Raw genomic sequence first — 27,534 nt, 5'->3', positions numbered from 1 at the left:
AGCAGCTCCTGCTTTTGTTGTCTGGCGTCAGGCGGCCTTTGTGGCAGTGACCTTCAGGCTTGCTAAGGGCTGCAATTTTGCCTGGAGCCCTCCTTCCTTGTGAAATTACACAACACTCAAACCTTGGAAGCAGCCCCATATCCACTAATTCTTTTCTTTGATGGACTCTTGGCAATGTATGTTCCTTTCAGCCAGAGTGTAGCTTTATACAAGACCTGTTTGTCACTGAAATTAATTTGGCCATTTGCCCTTTATGCCTGGAATCAAATGGTATTATGGCAGACCCATTCCTAGATAAAGTATAGAATCTCAGCTAGAGAGTTTCTACCAAAGGTTTTATTGTTGTTGCTGGTCAAGGTCAACAGGTAAAAATAACAACAGCTGGTACTTTTTAATGGGATTGCTGCCTTGTGATAGTACTGTGCTGTTCAGCGTGTCGTGTACATCAACCTACTCAACTGGCAACCCTCACAACCCCTTTAGAAGCAGAAGGTATCTGAATTTTTCTGAAGAAGAAACTGAGGCCCATGACCTCAGCCCTTTGACCATTATATATTATATAGCTAATAAGTAACCAAACTTATTTGAACCCATACTCTTAATTATTATGCTATATCCTATTTCTATGATGGAGAAGGAAAAAAAATTGAACATTGGGTTCCAAGACAGCATAAAATCAGCCTGAGTCATAGAATGGTAGGATGAAATTATAGAACCCAGAGAGCTAATACAACCCATTTTAAAGGAGCAATGATGTCTGCTTGTTCTGAGAAATACTAAGATAACAGCTTGAGCAGAGGAGAATAGATTCTGATGACAGGAATGAAAGGTTATTAGGAATTATCTTAGCCATTTCCTTTTTAAGAGGTAGATAAAATAACATGCCTGTTCAAAGAATTGTCTAAGCTTCTCTTGCTGTTCTTAGGAAACCGTGGAAACAGATGTATACCCTTTTTATTTCAGATTGCATTATCCACAGTAAGTAGATTTCTACTGACTGACTACTTGAGATTTCCTAGATGGTAATTTTCACCCTGCAAGGAACCAGTAACCTTCAGGGGATTATTTGAAAAGATGTAACACAGAGAGCACTGAATTTCAATCAATCACAAGTTTAATGAGTTCTTTCTCAGCAAGGCAATATTTTTGGAATAGTGGGGAGTAAAAATAAGTTGATGGGTGGTTTGTGTCCTCCTGTAGTTTATAAGCTACTTAGGCAAACCAGCCAGGCATACAGTTAAATTGTTCAAAAGGAAAATCCCAAGAATTGTGTAGTCAGGAAACATGTCCATTTCCAGGTGGGAAAGTGATTGAAAGGGGCAGGAGGCATTTAGAAGGAAGGACTCAAGGAGGAATGTGGCAGACATCACTGAGAGTCAATGACTTGGGTGAGCTTAGCAGACCTGAAAGTGGTGATGAAAGAGAATATTGAAAAGTTCATTTGGATTCTAATGAAGGCCCTATGTAAATACAACTTGATAGTTTGGGTTTTTTTTTTTTTGTTGTTGTTGTTGTTGTTGTTTGTTTGTTTTGGTACCAGGGATTGAACCCAGAGTGTTTAACCACTGAGCTACATCCCTCTCCAACCCCTTTTATTTTGAGACAGGATCATGCTAAGTTGCTTAGGGCCTTGCTAGGTAGATTTGGGAATTTTTTTATAGATAGATTTTTATATAATTTTTTTAAAGGAAACACTCCCAAGTGATCCAAATACCAATCTCTTTTATCTTCTTTGCTCCCAGGGTTAAATATTTTGTTATATAACTTGCTATCTTATGTAAGTGTCCTTACTATTAGTTAGATATGTGACTTCCTCCAACTCTATTGACAAAAAGTCCTTGATACTCTTGGAAAGAATGTCCAGCACTTCCCTTTTGCTAATAAAGGTGTCCTCAAGTACCCAACCCTTGGGTGATGACATATGCAGAAATGTTAAAAATAGTGTTCATACTCTAAGGAATCAGCTGCCAAATGCTCTCTAATAAGCAGAAATTTCATATAATTCAGGCCTCTGGGGGCTCACGCCTCAGCTGGAACAAAGCCATACATGTCTATGACTGCAGGTGCTCTTAAGTACATTGGATCCTGCCTTCACTTGCAGTTGATTTAGGAGAGGACTGGAGGGTTAAGCTTTTGCTGACATTTGCTGCTTAGAATATCTTGCTCTACTAATCACAATTTAAATTCTGCAGTAATGATTTTTTTTTTTTTTTTTTTTTTGGTAAAATAACATCTCATTTTGAATTCTTTCTTCATTTGAGCTCTAGATGCTTCCCAGTCTTTATTTTTATTGTTTTCATTTGTGGTAAGGAGGATCTTTGGAAGTTTCTGTCTGCACATGAATGTGCTTTCATAGAGTGGTGCATGGCTATGGTTTAAGAATCTGTGTTCTTCCTGAGCAAGCAAGTAAACAACCTCCTTTACAGGAATTGGTGCACACTCCCTCAGCTTGCCCCCTGCCCCTGCCCAAATAAAAGCATGGGGATTTTGCTCTTACTGCTAAAGGAAAGTTAGAGGTCACATTGACCTCATGATTTTGCTGAGAGCTTGCCTTCTCAACAGTGTAATTTCGGAACCTCTGATTTTTGAGGTCTGAGTTCTATCGTGAACAAAACACTGGAACAGGAGGCTGGGAGAGCTAAGTCTGTCTGCTTCCGCAGTGTGGACTTTGGGCCAGAATCTTTAACTCTCTGGTCCTCAGTTTCCTCAGTTCTCCTATCCCATGGAGCTGAACTGCGGGTAGTTTACATCACTTCTTCAGATAGAAGTCTAGCAGGCTCTGCAGTGTGTAGTGGTGGCTTATTGCCTTTGGTCATGGGATTTCTCTGTGAATTGATTAAAAGTCACAGGTTCCAAAAAATACCTTAGAGTTCAATTTTGCATGCATTTTTTTGGGATGCTCATCTACATGTGTCCCAATAAAGATGATGGCCTCTAGGCTAAGAAAGTCTTATCTACAGTCCATTTCAAACTCTTCAATATTCGACTATATTATTATAATATTATTTATTATATTCAGTATTTCTCATACTTGTCCTATGACTTCCACTTAACACTATACTGTGTTCATGCTGGAATTCTGACATCTTCCTAAGTAACCATCTGCAATGGTTAATTTTGTGTGTTAACCTGACTGGGCTAAGAGATGTTTAGATAGTTGGTAAACTATTATTTTGGGTGTGTCTGTGAGGATATTTCTAAATGAGGTTAGCAGTTGAATGGTAAACCATATAAAGAAGATTGCCTTCACCAACTTGGGCAAGGAATCAGTTGAGGGCTGAAATAGAACAGAAAGGCAAAAGAAGGGCCAATTCATTCTGCTTGAGCTGGGACATCCCTCTTGTCCTCAGACTTGAGTGCTCCTGGTTCTCAGTCCTTGGGATTGGGACCAGAACTTACATCATCAACCACCTCCTTCCCCACCCCCTTTTCAGGCCTTTGGTATTTGACTTACACCATTGTCTCTGGTTCGTAGGTGTTTGGGTTTGGATTTGAAGTACAGCAGCCAACTTTTCTGAGGCTCCAACTTGCAGATGGCAGAGTGTGAGATTTAGCCTTTGTAATCTCCTGGCCATTCCTTCACAATAACTCCATATATCTGTATATCCCATTGATTTGTTCCTCTGGAAAACCTAAAACACCATTTTGCAAGTTACTTTGAGGCCCAACTATTGTGGCTGCAGGGCTTATGAAGACGTGGTTCCCTCTATTTACAGGTTACAAAGCAAGGTGAGAGAGTTTTGCACTCACACCTTCAAACCTTTGCTTAAGCTGTGCCCTCTGCTTGAGCTGTTTCCTCCATTGTCATCTCTGTGAAGTTGACTCCAGGCCCATCCAAATGTTCTTTTAATTGTGCTCTTAACCACATAGTCTCTTAACCACATAGTATCACACCTAGTTGGTTGGTTCTGTTTTTCTCTCCCACTCGACCACAAGCTCTCAGCTGTTGGTACATTTTATTCAGTTTATCACCAGGGCCTCAAAAGGAGCCTGCACACTGCTGAGCTCTCAGTACATACGGATTGAACCAATCAATACAAGATAAACGTGCCACCCAAGTCCTGCAGGCTTGCAACGTGCTTCGTGCTGATTTTGCTTTTCGTGTCCGGACAGCCCGTTTGGTAAAGGTCAGGAGTTTGGGGGCATGTGAGGAACGGAGGGAGAATGTGAGCGCCCCACCGCGCTGAGGCTGCAGAAGTCCGGCCAACTGCGAGCGAGACCCGACAACTTCTTTACCTCCCGGAAGCGGCTGCAGCGGCCGCTCCGCGTCCCTCCGGAAGGTGGGCGTGGCCCTCATGAATAGTGAATCGCCGCGGGGGAGGGGCTGGGCCCGCCCCCTCGGGCGGGAAGGGGGAAGCGCGGAGGCTGCCTGACTGGAATGAGGGTAGCTGCGGCGACTGAGGCGGCGGGAGCGGGGCCGGCCATGGCGGTGTGGACACGGGCCACTAAAGCGGGGCTGGTGGAGCTTCTCCTGAGAGAGCGCTGGGTCCGAGTGGTGGCCGAGCTGAGCGGGGAGTGTCTGAGCTTGACGGGCGACGCCGCGGCGGCCGAGTCGGAGCCCGCTCTGGGGCCGGCAGCGGCCGCCTTCAACGGCCTCCCGAACGGCGGCGGCGCCGGCGACTCGCTGCCCGAGAGTCCGAGCCGCGGCCTGGGGCCCCCGAGCCCGCCCGCGCCGCCTCGGGGCCCCACGGGAGAGGCGGGCGCGTCGCCGCCGGTGCGCCGGGTGCGGGTGGTGAAGCAGGAGGCGGGCGGCCTGGGCATCAGCATCAAGGGCGGCCGCGAGAACCGGATGCCGATCCTCATCTCCAAGATCTTCCCGGGACTGGCGGCCGACCAGAGCCGGGCGCTGCAGCTGGGCGACGCCATCCTGTCGGTGAATGGCACGGACCTGCGCCAGGCCACCCACGACCAGGCCGTGCAGGCGCTGAAGCGCGCGGGCAAGGAGGTGCTGCTCGAGGGTGAGTGGGGCCGGGCGGGCGGGCGGGCGGCGGCCGCTGGGCTCACCCGCGCGCACTTTGTTTCTGCCACCCTTTGCGGGGCGAGCCGCTTTTCTCCGCCTCTCCAGCAGACCCCCCTTTCTGGGTCTCTGAGTGTGGAAAAACTGATGCTCCTTCCAGGGAAAGTTGGGCGGCCGCCGAAGCGTGGCTTGCTGCCCCTGAGGAACTCGACTGAGATTTAGCAAAAAGCAGCCGCTTATGAAGCTCCCCCCTGCCTGCACGATAAGCTGACACTAAGAACTAGGAGGAGGCTGATCGTCTCGAGTTCTGTAGTTCTCCTTTTGCCTGCTAAGAAGTGCCGGGCTGACTCTTGCTTCTCTCCACTCATGCTTCCCAGGCGGGCGGGTCTATGGAAAAAAAAAAAAAAAAAAAGAAAGAAAGAAAACCATCCACACCGATGCCACCGGTATGCTTGGGTAAACCACCAAAATGCTGGTTAATTTATGGGAATTTAACCCATCATTGGCTCTCAACAATAACTAAAGAAGATCATAGCACTTCATTGAAGCCAGAGAGCTGAAACAGCAAGTTCGTGTGGTTAATGAGACTTGTTTAACAGTGGAGCCTCACGTGTTTGAACATTTACTGCCAACTAGAGTTTTGCCCCATTTGCAAGAGGCTGGTGCCAGCTTCCTACCGCTGACAGGCGTGCTGCTTTAAGACTAGGAGATGTTTTATAAGAAACTTGAAATGCAACATCACAGGAAATGTTTGGATAGCCAGGATTATTATTTACCTTAAGTATGTATGTGATCTGTGTCCTGAATATTTTATGGTGAATGTATGGGATGAAGCAGAAATAAATCTCATCATCTGGGACTGGGGATGTGGCTCTGGTAGACAGCTCTTGCCTAGCATGTATGAGTCCCCCCCCAAAAAAAATAAAAATTACTCTCCTTGAGGACTCATGTCTGTGTTTGATAATAAGAGTATTGTAAATGAAGAGTTGGTTGCTTCAGAAATTTTTGAATGATCAGCTTCCTTTCACTGGTGATTCAAATATTTCAAAAACATTTATTGTTGACTGTGTAAAAGATAATGTAAAAGAAGATGCTGTCCCTACTTGGTCTCTAGTTGGGGAAATAATAGAAAAGTGCAAAATACATTAGAGGGAGGACTTGATTTTGTAGTGCACAGTATGTATAAATGCCAAGGGAATGCAAAGTTAAAAATTAAGTTGATGGAGATAGATGGGCTTAGCCAGGGAGGACTTTTTAAATGAGCTAAATCTTGAGCCAGTTCTCCAAGGAAGTAATGGTCAAAGATGGGCAGAGATGAGTCAGGAGAAATTCCTGGCAGAGCAGGGAAGGACTGGGGGACAGGAGTGGGGAGGGAGCAATCTTCTATAAACTGAGAAGCCAGAAGTCTTTTCATCTTTTTTAATAAATCTGCTTGTAAATAATTGGAAAATGTTAGTTTGCCAGGAAATTATTTAATGTGCTGCAGTTGTGAAATTTCAGTGTCCCAGCTTTACTGTAATCCTAGTCTACTTATATGTGAAGCTAGACATTGCTCAGAAATTAGTGTTAATAAAAGGAGTGAAATAACAGATTGTGGCTTAATTACAGAGTGTGTAAAAAAATTGCTACTCTAAAACATATATCCTGAAATTGTTCTAGCTAAATGTTATGAATTCTTCAAGCCAGAGTACAAAATTTCATACAACTCATATAGTATTCATTGGGTAAGCAATTCAACCCTTCACATCTATTTAAAAACAAACAAACAAAACCCCCAGTTTTTGTTTAGATATAATTTGAACCTGTTATTCATACCAGTAAAATGAAAACTACCTAGTAAATGCTTCCTAGTATTCATTAGTCTAAAATAGGCCACATGTGCTTTTAGAAAGGTTTACACAGGGCAGCATAATAGCATATTTATTGAATGCTTTTTTACCTAACACATAGGTTCTACTTTCCTATTTTGTATAAGACAAACAGTTTTTGTTCTTTAGGTGTGGGTATGTCAGTATGGTGGATTTATGATGTTGCATTTTTAAGCCAAGGGGTATAAAATAAAATTGCTCAAAATATACATAATCACAGAAAACAGTAATTTAATAACCCAAACTTTTAAAGTTGAAAGTGTGTGTATCCAGGTAGGCCACTTTTAAAGGATAGAGTTTAGTCATGTGCCTTGTAGTTCCAGCTATTCACGAGCCCAGGACAGGGCAGTCTGGGCAACATATTGAGACCCTGTTGCAGGGTGGAGGGGATTAAGTTTATTCTTAGCTCTTCAATTTTTCACACTATATTGTCCTTTCATTCAGTATTTGAACACTTGAAAAAACTTGCCTTAACATAGTACAGTGGCACAGTGATGCTGTTTTTGTGGTGTGGGCAGGGAATTTCAGGCATGTTCTTTCCACCTCCATGCCAAGGAAATCTAGTTTTTGGTTGCCTGAGGTTAGTCAACCTAGCTAAAGGGTTCTTTCTTATCCCAGGAATTTTTAGGGATTGTTCATTCATTCATTCATTCATCCATCAAACATTTATTCTACTCTTTTTCCTCTTACTCCTTCAAGGGGAAAGTCCTAGTAGTGATTTTGTTTTCTAATTTGCATCTTCTGTCTGAGGAAAACATTTCAGCCAAAGAATGGTACAATTAGAGACTTGTCTACATGTAAAGATCGATAAAAGGTAGAATCCATTTTTGGTAATCCAAAAAGTTTATAATATACTTTTATTATTAGTTTACTATGAGCCAGAAGCATGTAAAGATACTTAATTACTGCCCTCAGTAAGTTAGGAGTTCAGAGAGAGAGGTGTAAAAGTTTGGGTAAACAATATGAGTGTGACAGTGTAAGGGAATGCAGAGTGAGGATGGATAAAAACAGAACTTTTGCGGGGAGCACCAAGGATTGAACCCAGGGGTACTTAAGCACTGAGCCACATTCCCAGCCCTTTGTAAAATTTTATTTAGAGACAGGGTCTTGCTGAGCTGCTTAGGGCCTCCATAAATTGCTGAGACTGCCTTTGAACCTGAGATCCTCTTGCCCCACCTTCCTGAGCCACTGGGTTTATGGGTGTGACCCACCACACCTGGAAAAACAACTTTTTTTCCTTAATAAAACAGTTGTTCTTTAAATTTTTTATTTTTAGTTGTAGATGGAAACAGTACCTTTATTTGTCTTATTTTATTTATTTATTTTTATTTATTTGGAGGGGGTGTACCAGGGATTGAACTTGGGCATTTGACCACTGAGCCACATCCCCAGCCCTTTTTTTTTTTTGCTTAGTGCCTCTCTGTTGGTGAGGCTGACTCTGAACTCGAGATCCTACTGCCTCAGCCTCCTGAGCAGCTGGGATTACAGGCTATGCCACCTTGCCTGGTTTATTTGTTTATTTTTATGTGGTGCTGAGGATGGAACCCAGTGCCTCACACATGCTAGGCAAGCATTCCACCACTGAGCTATAGCCCTGACCCCAAAACAGAACTTCTTTTTTTTGGCGGTGCTGGGGATTGAACCCAGGGCCTTGTGCTTGTGAGGCAAACACTACCAACTGAGCTATACCCCCAGCCCAAAACAGAACTTCTTAAAGGGAGCAGAGTTTTCATTTTGTGTATTTTCCATAGTTCCTTCCCACCTTCAGCCCCTGTTATTTGTGGGTTACAGAGAAATTAATAGATCCTCTCTTCATAAAGGAGAGGAGCTACATGAATCCAAGAGGGAAATTTCTAACCCGGGTTTCCAATCCTTGTCAATATTTGCATTTTGGGCCAGACCATTCTCTTGTTCTAGGCACTATAGGATGTTTAGCAGCAAATCAACGTTAATTATGAGCCAAGGCACTTCAAGATACTTGATTCCTGCCCTGGGTAAGCTTTGAGTTGAGAGAGAGAAGTAATTAAGTAGAGCAAAAAGCTAAAGTACTGTTAAAATAATAGTCTGAAGAGAGCCCAGTATAATGGAGACAGAGGTCTACATGGTCCTAAGGGGAATCAGATTGAGAATACCCAGGAAAAGGTTGATGGAAAATTGATGCTTAAATTGAGCCTTCCCTAAAAAGTACTGGTATCAGTAAAGACACTGTAGTACAAGACCTTAAGAAGTTATTCTGGTCAGGCACAGTGACACATGCCTGCAATTCCAGTGACTGGGGAGGCTGACACAGGAAGAGCACAGTTTGAGGTCAGCCTCAGCAATTTAGCAAGACCCTGTCTCAAAAAATAAAAAAACCCTGGGTTCAATTCTCAGTACCAAAAAATAAAATAAAACAAACAAACAAGAAAGTTATACTGCTCAGTTGCCCAGTAAGAGTACAGTACATGGAAAGACTTTGTGGTCAGTCTTGGGTTTGTTTCTGGTTAGTGATTTGTAACTCCTAGTCACATTACTTCATTTTGTTACACCTTTGTTTCCTCATCTGTAAAATCAGGGTGGTAATAATACCTTCCTCAAACAGTTGTTATTCATTTGACAGTTTATGTGTTCAGTGCCTTTATTAGGCCCTGGAAATAAAGCATGAACAACAATAGTGAATGAAGAAGGCAGGGCTGGCCATGAGGTATGCCATGAGTTAACAGAGACACTCCAGACCAGGAGAGCAAGTTGTTAAAACCCAAGACTTCATTTTACCAGGAAAAAAAAAAAAAGTAAACAATTGTTTTAGAGGAATGAATTAAGAATGAGTTTGAGGGGCTGGGGAGATAGCTCAGTCGGTAGAGTGCTTGCCTTGTAAGCACAAGGCCCTGGGTTCGATCCCCAGCACCCAAAAAAAAAAAAAAAGAATGAGTTTGAGTTTCTTGGATGCAAACAACTTTTTCTAATCTTGTGTTGCTGTTTTTCTTCTCTTTTGTCCTTAAATTTTCATTTAGTTTCCTTTTTCTCTGATTTTTCTCTTCCTTTACACTTGGTACTCAAAACTGTAAGACTTGCCATTAAGTGTATACTTGCAGTGACTAAGCTAAGCTATTTACTTAGCATTGAAATAAAGGTATGCAAATTAGTCTTTATAATAATGCAGATTATTATATTATTATTATGATAGTCTTTTTAATAATGCAGATTCTAAGCTTCATGGGGGTAACTCTAAACAATCAAGTACTATATGTTGAATTTGCTGAGTCCTTTACTCTAGACTTAAGGTTTATCCAGAAAGTTTCTAGAATTTATATTTTAAAGAATTAGGCTACACATTGAAAAAGGTTCCAGTGGGGTTAGGGAAGATGGTTTAAAGTGTACAGCTGAGGTTTGATATTTGAGGAAAACAAAAATTTGAAGGAATTCTCACTGAAATAGTGTTGAAAAATCATTTTTTATTGCCAGAATGTTTTTCTAAAAATACTGTTTTATTGACTCTGCTGAAAAGAAAATGGTTAAATGTATGGAGGAAATAGACTGGTGTGAAATTTAACTTCAGAATTGAAAATAATTTTCATATCTGAAATTATTTGAAATTTTAGTATCGCATTTAATAATGGCTCTTTTCGTATGTGTCAGGGACATATAACAAATGCCACTGACAGTTTTAGGTTGCTAAATTGAAACTGGTTTGAATTCCCACATTGCTGATTTCTTCTTGGATATTTAAAAAGTTGAGAGCCCCTAGGAAAAACATTTTACATTCTTTGTGGGGAGAGGGTGAGTTGGGGATTTAACCTAGGGCCTTGCACATGCTAGTAAGCATGTACTCCACCACTGAACAACACTTGCAGTACCTACATTTTCTTTGAGATTTTGTATGTGTATTCATTAGTTATCTTTCTCTCCTTTCCGCCCCCCGCAACCCCTCGGGTACTGGGAATTGAACTCAGGGGCACTTGACCACTGAACCACATTCCTAACCCTTTTTTATATTTTATTTAGAGGCAGGGTCTCCCTGAGTTGCTTAATCTTGCTGTTGCTGTCTTTGAATTTGGGATCCTCCTGTCTCAGCCTCCGGAGCTGGAGCCGCTGGGATTACAGGCCTGCGCCACTGTGCCTGGCTTATTAGTTATCTCTTAAAGAACAACTAAACTCTAAGGATGTTTGTTTTTCTGTACTTGTTTTTGTGTTTTTTTTTTTTTTTTTTTTTAATTAGCCTTAGCCTTTCTTTGTTTCATTTGAATGTTTAGACATGCTTACATGAGAAGCTGCTATTGTGGCCAGATTGTTTCTTATAGTTCCTTTCCTTCATGTTAAAATTTGCTCTCCAAATTATTACCACAATATGAGAAGTTGATTGATTCTAGTACAGAGTGGTTATAAAAATTCTAAAAACAGTTTTGGGAATCATAACCAGGCTTTAATTTAGATCTCAACTGACTTCTCTTGATTTTTTTTTTTTAGGGAAGAGATTGTAATGTTTCCTTTGGACAAGAAGATGTATCTTGCCTGGCATTTTAAAAATTGTAAAGCCTGCTGCTGGGTGTGATAGCATACGCCTGTAATCCCAGTGGCTCAGGAAGCTGAAGCAGGAGGATCAAAAGTTGAAAGCCAGCCTCAGCAATTTAGCAAGACCCTAAGCAACTAAGTGAGACCCTGTCTCTAAATAAAATATTTAAAAGGGGCTAGAGGTGCTGAGGACATTGCTCAGTTGGTAGAGTGCTTGCCTTGCACAAGGCCCTGGGTTCAATCCCCAGCACCACAAAAAACAAACAAATAAATAAATAAATAAATAAATAAGGGTCTGGGAATGTGACTCAGTAGTCAAGCACTCCTGGGTTCAATCCCTTGTACCAACAACAAAAAAAGTAAAGCTTCATTTTACAAATGAGGAATGAACAATGAAATGAGATGTTAAGTTATATGATTAAGATCACCTAATAAGCTGGTCATGGGGGCACATACCTGTAATCCCAGTGATTTGGAGACTGAGGCAGGAGGATCACAAGTTTTGAGGCCAGCAACTTAGCAAGACCTGTCTCAAAATAAAAAATGACTGGGGATGTAATTCAGTGGTAAAGTGCCCATGGGTTTAGTCTCCAGTACAAAAAATAAAAAATTAAAAATCATCTTACGAACTGGTGGTAGAGCCTGGTCTTTCTGCTTTTTGCCCTGTATAGTACCACCCACATCTACAACCAGACAGCCAGATGTGCTGTGAGATCAGTGCCAAAGAAGCTGAAGATAGTCCCTGGCAGCAGAAAACTTAGAGTGAAACTGGGGAGAATTGCTAAAATGTGGAGTACTCACTCTGTAAGAGTTCTCTGAAGGGAACAATCAGTTGAGGAATGGGAGAGTTAAGTATGACTTCCTGGGGAGAGGAAATTTTGACTGATACTTGAGGGACAAACTGCTTTTCTGTAGATTGAAGTCAGTCCAAGCAAGTTCAGGGGATAGCCTGAGCAAAAGCCAAAATTGTTATGATGTATGATTGGAAATGAAGTGATGGGCTAATTGGTATGGACTTGGGGGAAGAACGTAAAGTTGGATAGATTGAAGCTAGATTATTGCAAGACTTTGAAGTCCAGCCAGAAGAATTTGAACCTTTTTCATTTGTCAGTCAATATTTATTAAGTATCAACTGCAAACAAGATGCTGAGAATTTCAAATTGGGAGTAATCCCTGATTTTTAAACTGGTAAGGAACCAACTGTAGCAGGTTGCAGTAAGTGCTTTAATACAGGTGAGAACACATTGTCTGGAAAACACAGGTAGATGTCCGTGAGACAGCATGTTGAAGGTAAAAAAATGATAAGTCACTCTTGTGTTGAGAGAAGTAAAGCAGAGAAAGGTATGGTAAGTATGTGCAAGCAGAGAAGCAGGAAAATGGGCAGAGGCCAGATCATACAGTGCTATGCAGTGCTACGCAGTGGTCTCTAATACGGTTTATATTTATTTTTGCAAGTTGACAAAAAGAAATTGGACTTCATTTATATTTACTACACTGGTTCTGTCAGTCTCTTAGGTGGTGCCATTACAAACTCAGTATATAAGGCGATGTTCCAAGGGAAGAGTGGATGTTTCACAAAGCAGATGAGTTGATAGTGGTGATGTTAATAATTTGCCTGCTATTCTCATATTGCAGTTTATTATGGATTACTTGACCCTAGTTGAGTGGATTTAAGTTTTGCTAAATTAATCTTCACAAAATGAATGTGGGACGGATTTACACAAACTATAGATTGAAGATAATTCTCACACTGCAAACAATAATAAAATGATAGAGTTGTCTTTTCCCCTCCTAATGTGAGCTCTCTGTCACATTTTAAGGTAATTATATCTGTTGGGAAATAAGTCTGAAAAATGAAATTGTCAAGAAGACTATTTGAAATACATACATATATGCGTATTATATCATCAGTATTGAATTTCATTCTAAGAGTATTTTGCACTTTGAGTCATACAGTACTAATGTTAAAATGGCTTAATCAGGGCTATATTTGTGTATTTTTATCTCATTCTTTCTTGATTTCTACATTTATGTATGTTTTATAATATATGTGCATTAATAGATATTTACTCATTGAAGATATACTCAGATTTTTATTCATGGATGTGTACTGTCAAAAAGTTTAGGCACTGAGCTGCCAAAGTGCTTTAGATGAGAAAGTGTAAAAGTGAGGGTGACTGATGGAGTATGGAGCTCAAGACATGAGATGGGGAAAGTAGTTAGGATGCTATTGCAATGTCATGAGAGTGAGAGTGGATAGGGTAGTGTGAGGATGAAAAAATATTAAAGAGAAACATGAAGTTTAAATGTTTGGAGTCTTAAGGAGAAAAAAGGAGTTGAGGATGAGTCCTGGACTTCTGGCTTGGAAAACTGGATAATAATGAGACCAAAATGAACATGGAAGAACTAGTTTGGGGTGAATATAAGAGACAAGAGATTTGGTTTTAGTCATGTTGAATTTGAGTTACCTGTGTAACATCCTGTTGGAAAAGGCCTGTAGCTGGTTGGAAGTATAGTTCTGTAATTGAGAGAAATGTCAGAGAACTATGGTGAACTATTTATGAGTGTCAGGATACAGGTGGCAAGTGAAGCCATGAAGTGTGAATGAAGTCATGAGAGAGTAATGCAGATGAAAAAAGAGAAGTAGGACCAGGATGCAATCTGCAGAACCCCTACATTTTTTTTAAACTTTTTGTTGTTGTTCTTTTTAGTTATACATAACAGTAGAATTTACTTCCATATATTTATATAAGCATGGAATATATCTTGTTCTAATTAGGATCCCAGTCTTGTGGATATATGTGATATTGAGATTCACTGTGGTATATTCATATATGTACATAGGAAATTTTTGTCAGATTCATTCCAGTGTCTTTCATAATCCTTCCCTCTCCCTTGCCTTCATTCCCTTTGTCTAACCCTTTGAACTTTTATTCTTCCCCTCCCTTCTTCTTGTGGGGTTAGCATCCACATATCAGAGAGACATTTGACCTTTGGCAGAACCCCTATATTTAAAGCCAGACTAAAAGGAGAGGAATGTGGAAAGGTAAGGCCCAGGGGGTAGGAGAAGGTTTGGGAGAAACTGATACTGTGATGGTTTAACAGGCAAGAGTCTAAAGACAGTAAATTGAGAACTAAATCCGAGCTACTCAGGAGGCTAAGGCGAGAAAATCTTGAGTTTGAGGCCAGCCTGTACAACATAGGTAGACCCTGTCTCAAGAAAAGCAAACAAAACCAGAATCTAGTTAAGGTCCATTAGATATGATAATTAGAAAACTAAGATCCTTGGAGTCCTCCTAAGAACTGCTTCAGCAGGATGGCAGGAGCTAGGGCAGTGAGTAGAACATGCCTTTAAAAAGCTCAGCAAAATAGGGGATTGGGGTGTAGCTCAGTGGTAGAGTGCTTGCTTAGCATGTGTGAATCTTTGGGTTCAGTCCCCAGCACTGCTCGAAAATAAAAAAAGCTCAGCCAAAAAAAAAAAAAGCAAAGGCAGTGACTATAGTTGAATAATATATGAAGGAAGGTTTTACTTTTGTGGTTGTTTGTTTCGTATTCTGTTTTGAGTGGGAAAGATTGGGACCTATTTATACAGCAAGGAAAAAAGGCCAACAGAGTGGGAGAAAGGTTGAAGAGATAGAAGGGGTGGAGAACTGATGCAATCTGTTTTGAGCCAGGAAGTGACATGATGGGAACAGAATTTTGGGTTGGCAGCAGTGGGATATACTGGATTGCAGAGCCAAAGAGGAAGACGAAAGGTAGAAAAAACTACAGCTGTTTGTAAAAGTAATCCAAACCAGCAGTGATAACCATTGAAGAGGGAGAGTGACTCCAGTGGGAACAGAGAGGAAGATTATTATTTTATTTTATTTTTTAAATACTTTTAGTTTATAAATGAACTGGAAAGAACAATGCCTTAACATGTTTCCTATCTTATTCAATTTGCTCCACTAAACTATGTTGTGAAGGAATTTTATCATTAAAAGAATGTTACCAGGCCTGAAATTGTAACTTGTTATTAAGGCGCTTGCCAAGCATGTATGAGGCACTGGGTTTGATCCTCAGCACCTCATAAAAATAAATAAATAAATAAAGTTATTGTGTCCTTCTACAACCAAAAATATTTTTTTTAAAAAAAGGTTGTTACTGAAGAATACAAATAACCCAATCAACAAATGGGCTAAGGATATGAACAGATACTTCCCAGAAGAAGATCTACAAGCAGTCAACAAACATATGAAAAAATGTTCACCATCTTAGTAATAAGAGAAATGCAAATCAAAACTACACTAAGATTCCATCTCACTCCAATTAGAATGGTGATTATCAAAAATACAAGCAACAACAGGTGTAGGAGAGGATGTGGGGAAAAAGGTACACTCATACATGCTGGTGGGGCTGCAAATTAGTGCAGCCAGAGATTTGAGATTTGTGAAAACAGTTCTGCAACGAGCTCTATTATTAAGCATGGTATTTGATCTCACAGAGACCTTGGTGTATAAAATTGAGTCACTTGCTGGGCACAATGGCACACACCTGTAATCCCAACAGTTCAGGAGCCTGAGACAGAAGAATCACAGGTTCAAAGCCAGCCTCAGCAATTTAGCAAGGCCCTAAGCAACTTAGTGAGACTCTGTGTCAAAAAAAAAATTTTTTTTTTAAAGGCTGGAAATGTGACTCAGTGGTTAAGTGCCCCTAGGTTTAATTCCTGGTTGCTACTTCTCCCCCACAAAAAAGTAAAGAAAATTGAGTCACTGTTTTAAAAGAAGAAATGACAGGATATGATAGAAGATTGGATATAGAGAAAACTGTGGAATTTCTATTCAGGGCAATAAGAGTCTGATTACCAGTAAAAAAAAAAAAAAAAAAAAAAAGGAATAATTTGGAGGGTTACATTTATATAATTTAGGTTTTTTATAGAGTGCTTAGGTGATGTAACTATATCCACTATCTGCAAGGTTTAAGAAGAAAAAATTTTAGTTATACAACATTACATATACTACATCTAGTCACATGAAGAGTATAGTCTTCCTTTCTTTGGAGAAATGATGACGTATTCAGTTGAGTTTAATATTTTTTGCCTAGAAAAATAGAAATGCACTGATTCCTGTCATAAAATTTGTGTTTGATTTTGGTATAAAAATTTATGAGGGACTGGGGTTGTGGCTCAGTGATAGAGCACTTGCCTGGCATGTGTGAAGCACTGGGTTAGATTCTCAGCACCACATATAAATAAATAAATAAAGGTCATTCGACAACTAAAAAATTATTAAATAATTTTGTATAAGAACAATCTGCCAGTGATTATGGTGTCAGTAGACTTGCCTTTTAGAAAGAATAAGAGTTACATAATTCAAACTTGGCTTTGTTTTCAGTGCCCTAAGACTTATTAGAATATTTTTGACATATACTAGTTATGTGAGGTACACAGTTTTTTAAATTATTATTTTGAATTTTCTGCAACATTGCTTCCTGTCATCTTCAGACCCTCTTATTCTTAAATTTACAAATTTAGAATGCTTTATGAAAAGTAATATTGATGGTTCAAAGAGATGAGAATGTATAGTGGTAATTTTTCTCTCTATTCATCATGTATATAAAACGTTACAACTTAAACTTAGAAGATGAAAAACTTCAATTTTCATTGAGTTAGACTGCACAAATGTATAGATTTATTTCTTTATAGTAAAAGGAGTTTATTGGCTTCCAAAAATTAAAGAAAAAGAATATGCTTGTGCTTTATTCAAGGCTTTTGGGTTTCAAAACACAGAAGCCTAATCAGATTTCATGGAGTTACTGTACCCCAATTCTTAGGACTCCAAGAAGAACTAAGCAGCTGGGCCTTAGAAACAGCAGAAACCAAGGGAGTGATGAACCCCTTTACCCCCCATTACCCTCAGCTTTCCTGTATCTTTGCAACAGTTTTGATGTATTCCTTTTATGGTTTAATGTTTCATGTTTAATTTTTTAAACTATGTAGAATTCATTTTGTTATGTGGGATACAGTAGAGATTTAATTTTATTTTTCCAAATAGATAACTGATGTCTCAGCATATTTGTTAGATATTCCTCTTGCAAGATAATTGAGGTAAGATTGATGGTGGCAGCCTGAAGTGCTATGTAAGATTTGAAGCCGTCTCTGGGTTCAGCTGGAATGAGTGCTGTGTTAGTGATATCTGCATTGAGGTGGGGTACAATACACATGCTACCTGTTTGCTACCTTAGGAATGACCTGTCCTTTCTTCATTACTTTGAAATGTGCCTTTTTTTATGTGCTTAATTTTTTATATTCCTTAGGCTGATGCTTAATTTTCTGTTATAGTCCATTTGAGTATTTTGTAACATAGAACATTGTATGTTGTAGCTTTAACGTTTAATGACTGGTAATTGAAGTTTTATGATACCAGAAAAGAAATTCTGAAAAATAATGAAACAATTTTTTTGTTACAGATATTTCTCCAGATAAATTTTAACATGATTTAATAATTCTTAAACCCTTTGGGATTTTGATTAAAATTATATCAAATCCATAATCAGTTTGGAGAGTATGATATTGTTGTGATGTCTCCTTTTCAGTCATTCCTGCCAAAAGTTCTAGACCCGACTCATCCATGTCCCAGTCATATGGCCATCAGTTATTGAATGTTCCGATAGACCAAACCTAGATCAAGAACTCACCTTGGATCTTGATTCATATGAACTGGAAGTGGGTTTTCTCAAAGGCTAATGAAGATGATGTTGCCAGAATGAGAATGGATGCTTGGCAGACATAAACAATAGGCATCCATTACATTATTCTAAAAACATTAGAAGATGACATTAGAGATTAAGAGACCACCATATTAGTTGAGAGATTAGGAATCTTATAGACAGTTGTGAAAGGAAAAGAAGACTAAATTTGCTTGGGTACAGGAGCTTTTCAAAAACGCTTGATACCATGTGAATAATAAATTATTCTCACCACTTAGAGTAGTATTTTGAGCACCACTTTTCTGTGAATTCATAGCAACTTTGCAAGTATTAATTATTATTCCAGTTTTCTATCTAGGACAATAACATAAACATATAGACCTCAGGTCGGTCTTGAAGTTAGAGTTAAATTAGGATAGAATTTTTTTTTTTTTTTTTTTTTTTTTTTTTTGTACAGGAGTGCTTAACCGCTGAGCCACATCCCCAGCCCTTTTTATGTTTTATTTAGAGACAGGGTCTCCTTGAATTGCTTAGGGCCTTACTAATTTGCTGAGACTGACTTTGAACTCGGATCCTCCTGCCTCAGACTCCTGAGCATCTAGAATTATAGGCATGCGCCACTATGCTGGCTAGGATAAAGAAAAATCTTCACCAAAAAAGAGATATATAGATTTGGTTGTTGTGGTTTTGAGAAAGGGTTTCCCTATGTTGCCAGGCGGATCTAGAACTCATGGGCTTAAAGCAGTTCTCCTACGTCACCCTACAAATAGTTTGGGATTATGGCATATGCTAGGTCACCCAGCTCATAGAATTTTTTTTTTTTTTTTTTTTTTATAATTAAGAATTATTTGATTGCAGAAGCCCTCAAACTATTTATTTGGGATATTAGAACTTGTACTCATAGGCACTTTACCACTGAGCTACATCTCCAGTCCTTTTTTTATTTTTTATTTAGAGAAAAGAACTTGCTAAGTTGCTTAGGGCCTCACCAAGTTGCTGAGGCTGGTCTCAAACTTGCAGTCCGCCTAAGCCTCTCCAAATTGCTGGGATTACAGGCATGTACTACCATGCCCAGCTCCTTTAAATAAATTTAAACAAAAATGGAATATATTGCCTCATGTAACTTCTGAGAACTAAGAATGAATCTAGATTTAGGTGTAGTGGACAAAAGTGGAATGCATTGCCTCAAGTAACTCCTGAGACTGGGGATGGATCTAGATTTAGGTACAGTAGGATCCAAAGGCTCAAATTATCTTGGCCTGTCATAGTTCCTGTTGTGGAGAGTACTAATTCTGTATAGTCAGCTAAGATGGTACTGCAATTCTAGAAATATATTTGTCTATCTTAATTGCCTCTGTAAAGAAAAAATTTTTTTTTCTTCTAGCAATCCACTTACCAGTCTCAGGGAAGGACTCTGATTAAACTCTGCTTTGCTTACTCCTTGGATCTATCTCTGTTACCTAGATGATGGAGATTGTGGTCAGGCTTGGGTCACATGCCCACTCCTGGATGAGTGAATAGTGGCAGATGCACCAAATGAAATGTAGAATGGGGTCATTGCTAGCAAATTTATTTGCTCTATAACAATGCAACATTGAGCTATAGAGCTTACATCATTTTGTATTTAAATTGTAAATTTTTACTTTCTTTTTTTTTTTTTTTTGCAGTATTGGGATTGAACCTAGAGTTATGTTCTACCCCTGTGCTACATCCCCGCCCTTTTTTTGTTTTGTTTTCAGAGAGTCTTGCTAAGTTGCTCAGGCTGGGCTTGAAGTTAGGATCTGCCTGCCTCAGCCTCCAGAGTAGTTGGGATGACAGTTGTGCACCACTGCACCTGGCTTAAATTGCAAATTAAAAAAAATTAAACACAATATAAATAATAATGGCTTGTGATAGTTTACTTTGGTTTAAAGGACTTTATATGCATTAAAGCAACTTTTTTTTTCGTTTTTAGAATTTCATTTTGAGGCTAGATTCTCATAAATTGCCCATTACTGATTTTTGAATTTATATTCTTTTAACTCATCTTCCTGAGTAGCTAGGATTACAGTCATGGGCCAGTGCACCCAATTCATTATCACAACTTTTAACAATCTGTGAGTCAGGTGGCATTTTTATTTTATTATTTTTTTGAGACAGGGTCTTACTGTGTTGCACAGGCTGGTCCCCAACTTGGTGATCTTCGAGTGATCTTCCTGCTCAGATTCTCAAGTAGCTGGGACTCTGAGCACATATTCCCTGCACTGGGCTCCATCTTCATTTTAAATATGGGGAAATTGAAAAATTAAGAGGGGGAGAGACCTGGAAGATTAAATAACTTGCCCAAGGTTATAGCATTTGTAGGTGATAGAGATAAGATTACTCATCAGACTTCATAGCTTTTGGTAATTAGCCATTATAAGACTGCCTCTTTGGTGAATCCGTTTGGGTAAAAAAGCTAGCAGGTCTAAAGACTAACAGGATTTATTGTATGATTGGCTTCATGTCAGGAAAATTATGTGATTTTTTGTTGCATCTGTCTGAAGGTCATCCAATTAATGTTTCTCAGTCTTCGTCTCCTCTGTTTTTTCATGTGGGACACAAAGCTACAGGGGATTAATCAACACATATGGACTACTGTGAGCCCCATGGGCCCTACTTTTTATCAGGTCTACCTCTGAGCTACATCTCCAGCCCTTTAATTTTTTATTTATTTTTATTTATTTATTTATTTATTTTTGGTATTGGGGATTGAACCCAGGAGTGCTCAACCACTGAGCCACATCCCCAGCCTTTTTCTATTTTATGTGGAGACAGGGTCTTCCTAAGTTGCTGAGCTGGCTTTGAACTCATGGTTCTCCTGCCTCAGCCTCTGAGCTGCTGGGATTACAGGTGTGTGCCACCATGCCTGGCTTATTTTTATTTAGAGACAAAGCCAAGTACCTGGGATTACAGGTATGCACTGCCATTCCCAGACATAGCCCCTATTTTTAAGAAGTAACAAAATGGGCTCTTATAATACTAATAAACTGTGCATAAACAAATTCAAATTATTCTATACAAGTGATAGATAAATGCTGAGAGAACTTGTATTAAAGAATCGAGTGATGTTAGTAAAGTAGTTTGGGTCTGGTGAGGAGACGAGTGGTAATAGAATGTGTAAGAAGTGGAGAAGATGAAGATATTCTACATGACGGGAATGGTGTGTCCAGAGGGCAATGATGGGAACATGAAAATGATATTTGACTCCAGTAAACACACATATGAGACTTCATATTTTCAAGACTCTGGATACTGACTCTTTAATAATTTTAATGTTTATTAGTAAAAATGATACCGCTGACTTCTTAAATGCCCTGGTAACAATTTTATTTATTATTTACTAACTATTTTATAATATAGAAATTCATTATTCTTTTTTTTTTTTTTTTTTTTTGGTGCTGGGGATCGAACCCAGGGCCTTGTGCTTACAAGGCAAGCACTCTACCGACTGAGCTATCTCCCCAGCCCAGAAATTCATTATTCTACACAGTTTTTTTGTTAAAATTTTGCATTTTAGCATATTTCTAATGTTATCTTAATTTTGGAAAATGTCAGTGGCAAGTTGGGCTCAGTGATCCACTTCCTGTAATCACAACTGCTTGGAAGGCTGAGACAGGAGGATCCTAAGTTCAAAACCAGCCTCAGCAATTTAGCAAGGCCCTAAGCAACTGAGACCCTGTCTTAAAATTAAAAAAAAAAAAAAAAAAAAAAATGCAGGGGTAGATAGGGATGTGGCTCAGTGGTAAAGCACCCTTGGTTTCAATCTCTAGGACCAAATAAATTAAATAAAGGAAGGAAGTGGGAGTACGGGGGAGAAAGCAAGCCAGTGGGACTGGAGATATAACTTACTGGTAGAGTGTTCCTAGATTCAATCCTCAGTATTAGCAGTGGTTGTGGGGGTATTAGAAACCTTGTTCACCTTTACAAATAAATATATATTCAAATGATACACAATGTGTTTCACTGAATAAGAAGTGTTTTGGGGGTTGGGGTTGTAGCAGTGGTAGAGCACTTGCCTAGCACATGTGAGGCACTGGTTCCATCCTCATTACCACATAAAAATAAATAAAAGAAAAGTAGTGTGTCCTTCCAAAACTAAAAAAAAAGTATTTTAGAAAATGTGTCATGAATTTGCTTCCTTCTGTTCTAATTGTTGGCCAGTAATTTAAATTGCTATTTTCATTGCAATAAGGATGTCTACATTTTTGAAAGCCATTAGTAGCATATACCATATTTCAGAGTACTAGGATGACTATCCTGCATTAGTCTCTTCAAAGATTATTAATTATATTCTAGAATAATGAGTTTATTTTTACAATAAAAAAATTAATGCTGACTCTGGGCAAATGTAAATTCTACAATAAACAGCAAAAAAGACTAAAGTGAATTTCTGAAAATCATTGCTCACCCGGATGTTTTTATTGATGTTACATCCATTTACATTGTTATTAGATCTGTTACATCCATTGTTCTTTCATACTTATTAATTTCATTTTAGGATACAGAATAATGACAGTACAAGATTGACATAAAGCATTTATGCTGGACAATAAAGAAAAGGATTTTAAATGCTCCCAAGCTGTTTTTTTGCAACCAGGTCTGGCAGGTTGTTGCAGTCAGTTATATTTATGTGTATATTTTATTTTTTATTTGTTTGTTTATTTGGTACTGGGAATTGAATCCAGAGCCTCATGTGCAAAACCACGAACTCTACTACTGAGCTGCATCTCTAGCATTATATATATATTTTGGGGGGATAACAAGTTTTCCTTGCATGTTTTTCTCCACTATTCTCTAAGGAGATTATGGTTGGGAGGGAGATTAGTCTATTCTTATTCCTCTATTTTCCCACTTTCTTTCATTCTTTTAATTTCTCATATTACAACCTACTTCCTCTGATTGGGTCTGAAGAAATATCTCTGGTATCCTTAGGAGTCTCTAGCCCTCTACATGTAGTTATAGATATTACTTGATTTTTCTAGGGGGGGATTTCAGCAGTGCGTTTTGGACAACCATTAACTCTATGATCTTGGGAAAAAATTTCACTATTTTTAGAATAACCCCTTACATATTTATACATTAAAAATATACCACCAGTTGCGGTGGCATACACCTGTAATCCCTGTGACTCTGTGGGCTGATGCAGGAGGATCAGGATTGCAAATTCAGGGCCAGCCTCTGCAATTTTTATTGAGACCCTGTTGCAAAGTAGAAAAATGAAAAAAGGGCTCAGTGGTAACACAACCCTGGGTTTAATCCCCAGTACTGCCCAAAACAAAACAAAAACAAAAACAAACCTTCCTGCTCTCATATTTTGTTTTTCTAATATGGGATAGAAAATGAAGAGTTAAAATTAATATAAACTGACTATATACAAATGAATGGATTGTTAGATGATGAGAATGTAATAAAAATATTTTTCCCCTTGGTAGTGGGGATTGAATCCACTGATTCAATCCCACTGCTCTACCGCTGAGCTATATCTTCAGCCCTTTTTATTTTTATTTTGAGATAAAGTCTCCCTAAGTTGCTGAGGTTGGCCTTGAATTTAGACTCCTAACTCAGCCTCCCTAGTAGCTGAGATTACAGCATGGGCCATCAAAAATTTTTAACACTAAAATATTCCAGATGTAATTTCTTTGATAACTCAGATGGAATCCTGGTTCTGATGGAACCCAGATATGCAACCTCTTATTGTAAGCTTAATTTATTGTTATGATAAAGATTCACCAATGTACCAGATAAATTTTTATGTTGTAGATTTGCAGATAAATCAGCTTTTGCTCTCCCATTTTTCATTATAATTTGTATCTAATCTCCTTTAGATCAACACAGGTTGGTGTATTAAAGCAGTCTTTTTCTCCAAGAAAAAAGAATCACTTAAGGAAAAGAGAAATATTGAACGGTCTAGATTGCAATTAATTTTGTCACTGATTACTTTGTAACTTGAGGTTTCTTCATTGTTTTTAAGTGAATTAGGGTAAGACTCTCAAAAGGAAGATTTGCAATCTTAATATTTCAAAGAAAGTTCAAAGTTCAGGACTTAGATGCCAAATAATTCCTCCTACTAGTACAAAAATCAGGAGAAAGAAGGAAATTATGGGTTTTTTTTTTTCTTTTCCTTTCTTTCTTTCTTTCTTTCTTTCTTTTTTTTTTTTTTTTTGTTAAATTATGCTTTTTCATTTCTCTTGGTTAAATACTTGAGTATACTTTCTGGGTTATCAGGTAGAAGTATGTTAAGAATATGTGGATTGGGGATGTAGCTTGGTAGCCAAGCATGTTTGAGGCCCTGGGTTCAATCTGCAGTATTTGTAAAAATGCTCAGCTCCTTCTCATGTGTTTATTGACCATCTATTTTAGTAAGTGTCCTAGTTTTTTGACTATTATTTACCAGATTTTATTTTCGTTTTTGTGTGTAGTACTGGGAATCAGAGACACTCTACCCTCTGAGGCACATCCCCAGCCCCTCCCTTTTTAAAAATATTTTTAGATATTGATAGATCTTTATTTTATTCATTTATTATATGTGGATGCTGAGAATTGAACCCAGTGCCTCACACATGCTGGGCAAGCGCTCTACCACTGAGCCACAACCCCAGCCCCCCAGCCCTTTTATTTTATTTTGAGACAGGGTCTCACCAAGTTGCCCAGGCTAGCCTTGAATTTGTAATCCTCCTGTCTTAACCTGTGGGGGATGCGCACCTCCACACTATACTCGTCTGGGATTTTTTATTGTTTGTTAATAACTCTTTATATATCCTGCTTACAAGTGTGTTATCAGATTATGTGTTGTATTTTTTCCAGTTTGTAGTTTGTCTGTTCATTTTCTCCATGGAGGATTTTGATGAGTAGAAAAATTTTTTTTCCTGGTTAGTATTGTATCTTCTGCCCAATATATATATATATTTTTTTTAGTGCTGGGGATTGAACCCAGGGCCTTGTGCATGCGAGGCAAGCACTATACCAACTAAGCTATTTCCCTAGCCCCCGAAGAAATCTTTGCCTCCTTCAAGGTTGAGATCTTCTAAGCTTTGTTCTATAAGCCTTTTGGTTCTGGGTTTGAAGTTTGGACCTGTGATCCATTTATTTCCTTTATCATTACTCTACCCTCACCTGATTGATAAGGTTCTTCTTCCCTAGAAATCCTCATCATTTTTTTCTTTGGGGGGTAATGGCAGAAGGCTGCTTTGTGACTTTCGCCAAACACTTGTTTAATCAAGCGTTTCATATGTGTAATTCATGTGTGTTCCCTCGTCAGTGATTTCTCACTGAAATCTTAGACAAACAGAGTCATTCCTCTCTTTTTAAAAACAGTTACTCTCCATCACATTTTCAGGGCCTTCAAGGACCTGTGTTGAGAGCAGAATATTCAGGAAAACCATATGAAAACAGCATCCTGGATTTAAAGTGGCTACCTGAAACAATAAAGCATTATATATGTACAGATGGTCATTAAGTGGATTTTGATGCCTCCTCTACTTGTTTTCAAGTATCTCATATTGCTAACATTGTCTGGTATGAATGTCACAGAACTAGAAGAATGCCTCATTAACATTAATAAATGGGAGAGAATGCACTGAACCAAACAGCTATACTCCTATAATTTGTAAAACTCTCTTATGTAGATTTGTACTTAAAAGTAGCAGGGTAACTTATTTTTGTGGTTTTGATGTGCTGAATGAGGGGGGGAAGTGGCAAAATAGAAAGGATCAGGGAGGCATGAACATAAATTTTTAATCATTTAATAAGGTATTAATTTTATCCATTTGAAGAAATCTACAATTCTTTTTTGGGGTACTAGGAATTGAACCCAGGGGCACTTAACCACTGAGCCACATTCCCTGCTCTTTATAATTTTAATATTGAGACAGAGTCTACCTAAGTTGCTTAGGGCCTTACTGAATTGCTAAGACTGGGTTTGAACTTGTGATCTTCCTGCCTCAGCCTCCTGAGTCTCTGGGTACATCACCACACCCAGGGGAATCTAAAATTCTTTATGAAAGGAATGTATTTTTAACTCGGGTGGGGAACTATTGCTAAAGCACTAGGTATTTACCAGGTTTATAGAGTACAGCTGTAAGGAATATTAATTCTGTGAGACTATACTTATTAGTAACAACATTCCTCAAAAAAACAGCATAGTGAAAAAACCAAAAGCACTTGAGAAATTATTCTTGGGTTGTCAGAAAAATTTCAACAGTTACTTTAGATTTCTTACTTGAAAAGTAACGATCTTGACTTTGGTCAAAACATAATCTGTGAGAAATCTTCTTAATTATTCATGTAAGATAGATCAGTTTTGCAGATCATTTTTCTAAAATATTTTGTCTTAGGTTTCTTTTGGTTCCTCTGAGTGGAGGTTGAATTGCAACAATCTGTTGTGTTTATTTTGGAAAGGAAGATGAATTTTAATATTTGCTTGAACAAAATATAGAGAGATAAAGCTGTTGCTGCAAAATAACAAAAATTTTGAAGATTTAATTTACTGTTGAAATATCCATTATTGTGGACTATCCTCATCATTTCCAGTAGTGAGGATGATAGACTTATTAGTACTGACAGTGTAGAATTCTGCTTCTTAGGTGTTTTTAACTTGCCCATGGTTATCCATGCCTTTTCCAAAACATGGTCCCAGTAATTCCCCCTCAGTAGTAATAATTTGTTCAATTGCTGTAAGCCATTGTACACACACCCTGGGAGCTACAGTTAAGGCAAGAGAATCAATGGGCTATTATGGTCCAGGAGACATGAAAAGATCCAGAAATCCATAGGTGATCAAAGTACAACGATCAGAACAGGCCACGATTGCCTATCTTCTAAGGCAAGTAAAAGGTCCCCTGAGCAGATCAGACCCAAGGGAATCTCTGACAGTTATATGATGTCAGAAATGTAACATTCTTTAAGGTTCAATTTCTTCCTTAGCCAAGTGATCATGAAAATTATGTAAAATGTTTTACATAAAATTCCTTGTATGAAATAGCTGTTCAAAAATGTTAATCCCCTCCCCTTTCTGTACTTCATAACTGGATGGAAATTTTGTTTAGGAAGTCAGTCTTCCTGTCTAGAGAAACTGGTGCTAGCTAGTTTAGGAGTAGGTCAATACAGCAACACAAGCTGATTCATCCCCATTGTGTATATCTGATATTTAGGTCATTGTTTCTTAAAATTTCAGCTATTAACTGAGTATCAATGATGTTTAGCTACTGCTTTTTTCTCCCCAATCTTTCTGCTATCCCTGAAGAACATATCAGATTTAACAGTGACCTAGGCAAACTTCAGTACAGTCATTGACTGTGTGATTAAGGGCTACTGTTTCTGCTGGCCCTATCTCTGTTCTCTTTGTTCTACCTTTTCATTGTTCTTGTCCTTCCCGACTTCTATGTTAAGGATTATGGAGAAGCTATGCTCCATAACTCCTTAGTTAGTTTGCATTATTTTGAATACACACTCATTCATAGTTCTTATGAGCTAATAATGGAATGTAGTATGATGGTTACTATTCAAGGTAAA

At 38.7% G+C, this 27,534-nt stretch overlaps 1 protein-coding gene across 1 annotated transcript in view; it reads left to right on the top strand.

Annotated features, from left to right (window-relative positions):
- Positions 1–4,338: 4,338 nt before the first annotated feature.
- Positions 4,339–27,534, top strand: part of Sntb2 (syntrophin beta 2) — an 88,987-nt gene continuing 65,791 nt past the window's right edge. The window contains exon 1 of the mRNA XM_047529389.1: positions 4,339–4,958. Coding sequence (XP_047385345.1) covers positions 4,379–4,958 — 580 coding nt within the window. The 5' untranslated portion in view covers positions 4,339–4,378. The remainder of the gene's footprint in view (positions 4,959–27,534) is intronic.

Source organism: Sciurus carolinensis, chromosome 16, assembly GCF_902686445.1.
Source record: "Sciurus carolinensis chromosome 16, mSciCar1.2, whole genome shotgun sequence".
Lineage (NCBI taxonomy): Eukaryota > Metazoa > Chordata > Mammalia > Rodentia > Sciuridae > Sciurus > Sciurus carolinensis.
Note: the sequence above shows the minus strand (reverse complement) of the source record. Positions and strands in the feature narration are given on the sequence as shown.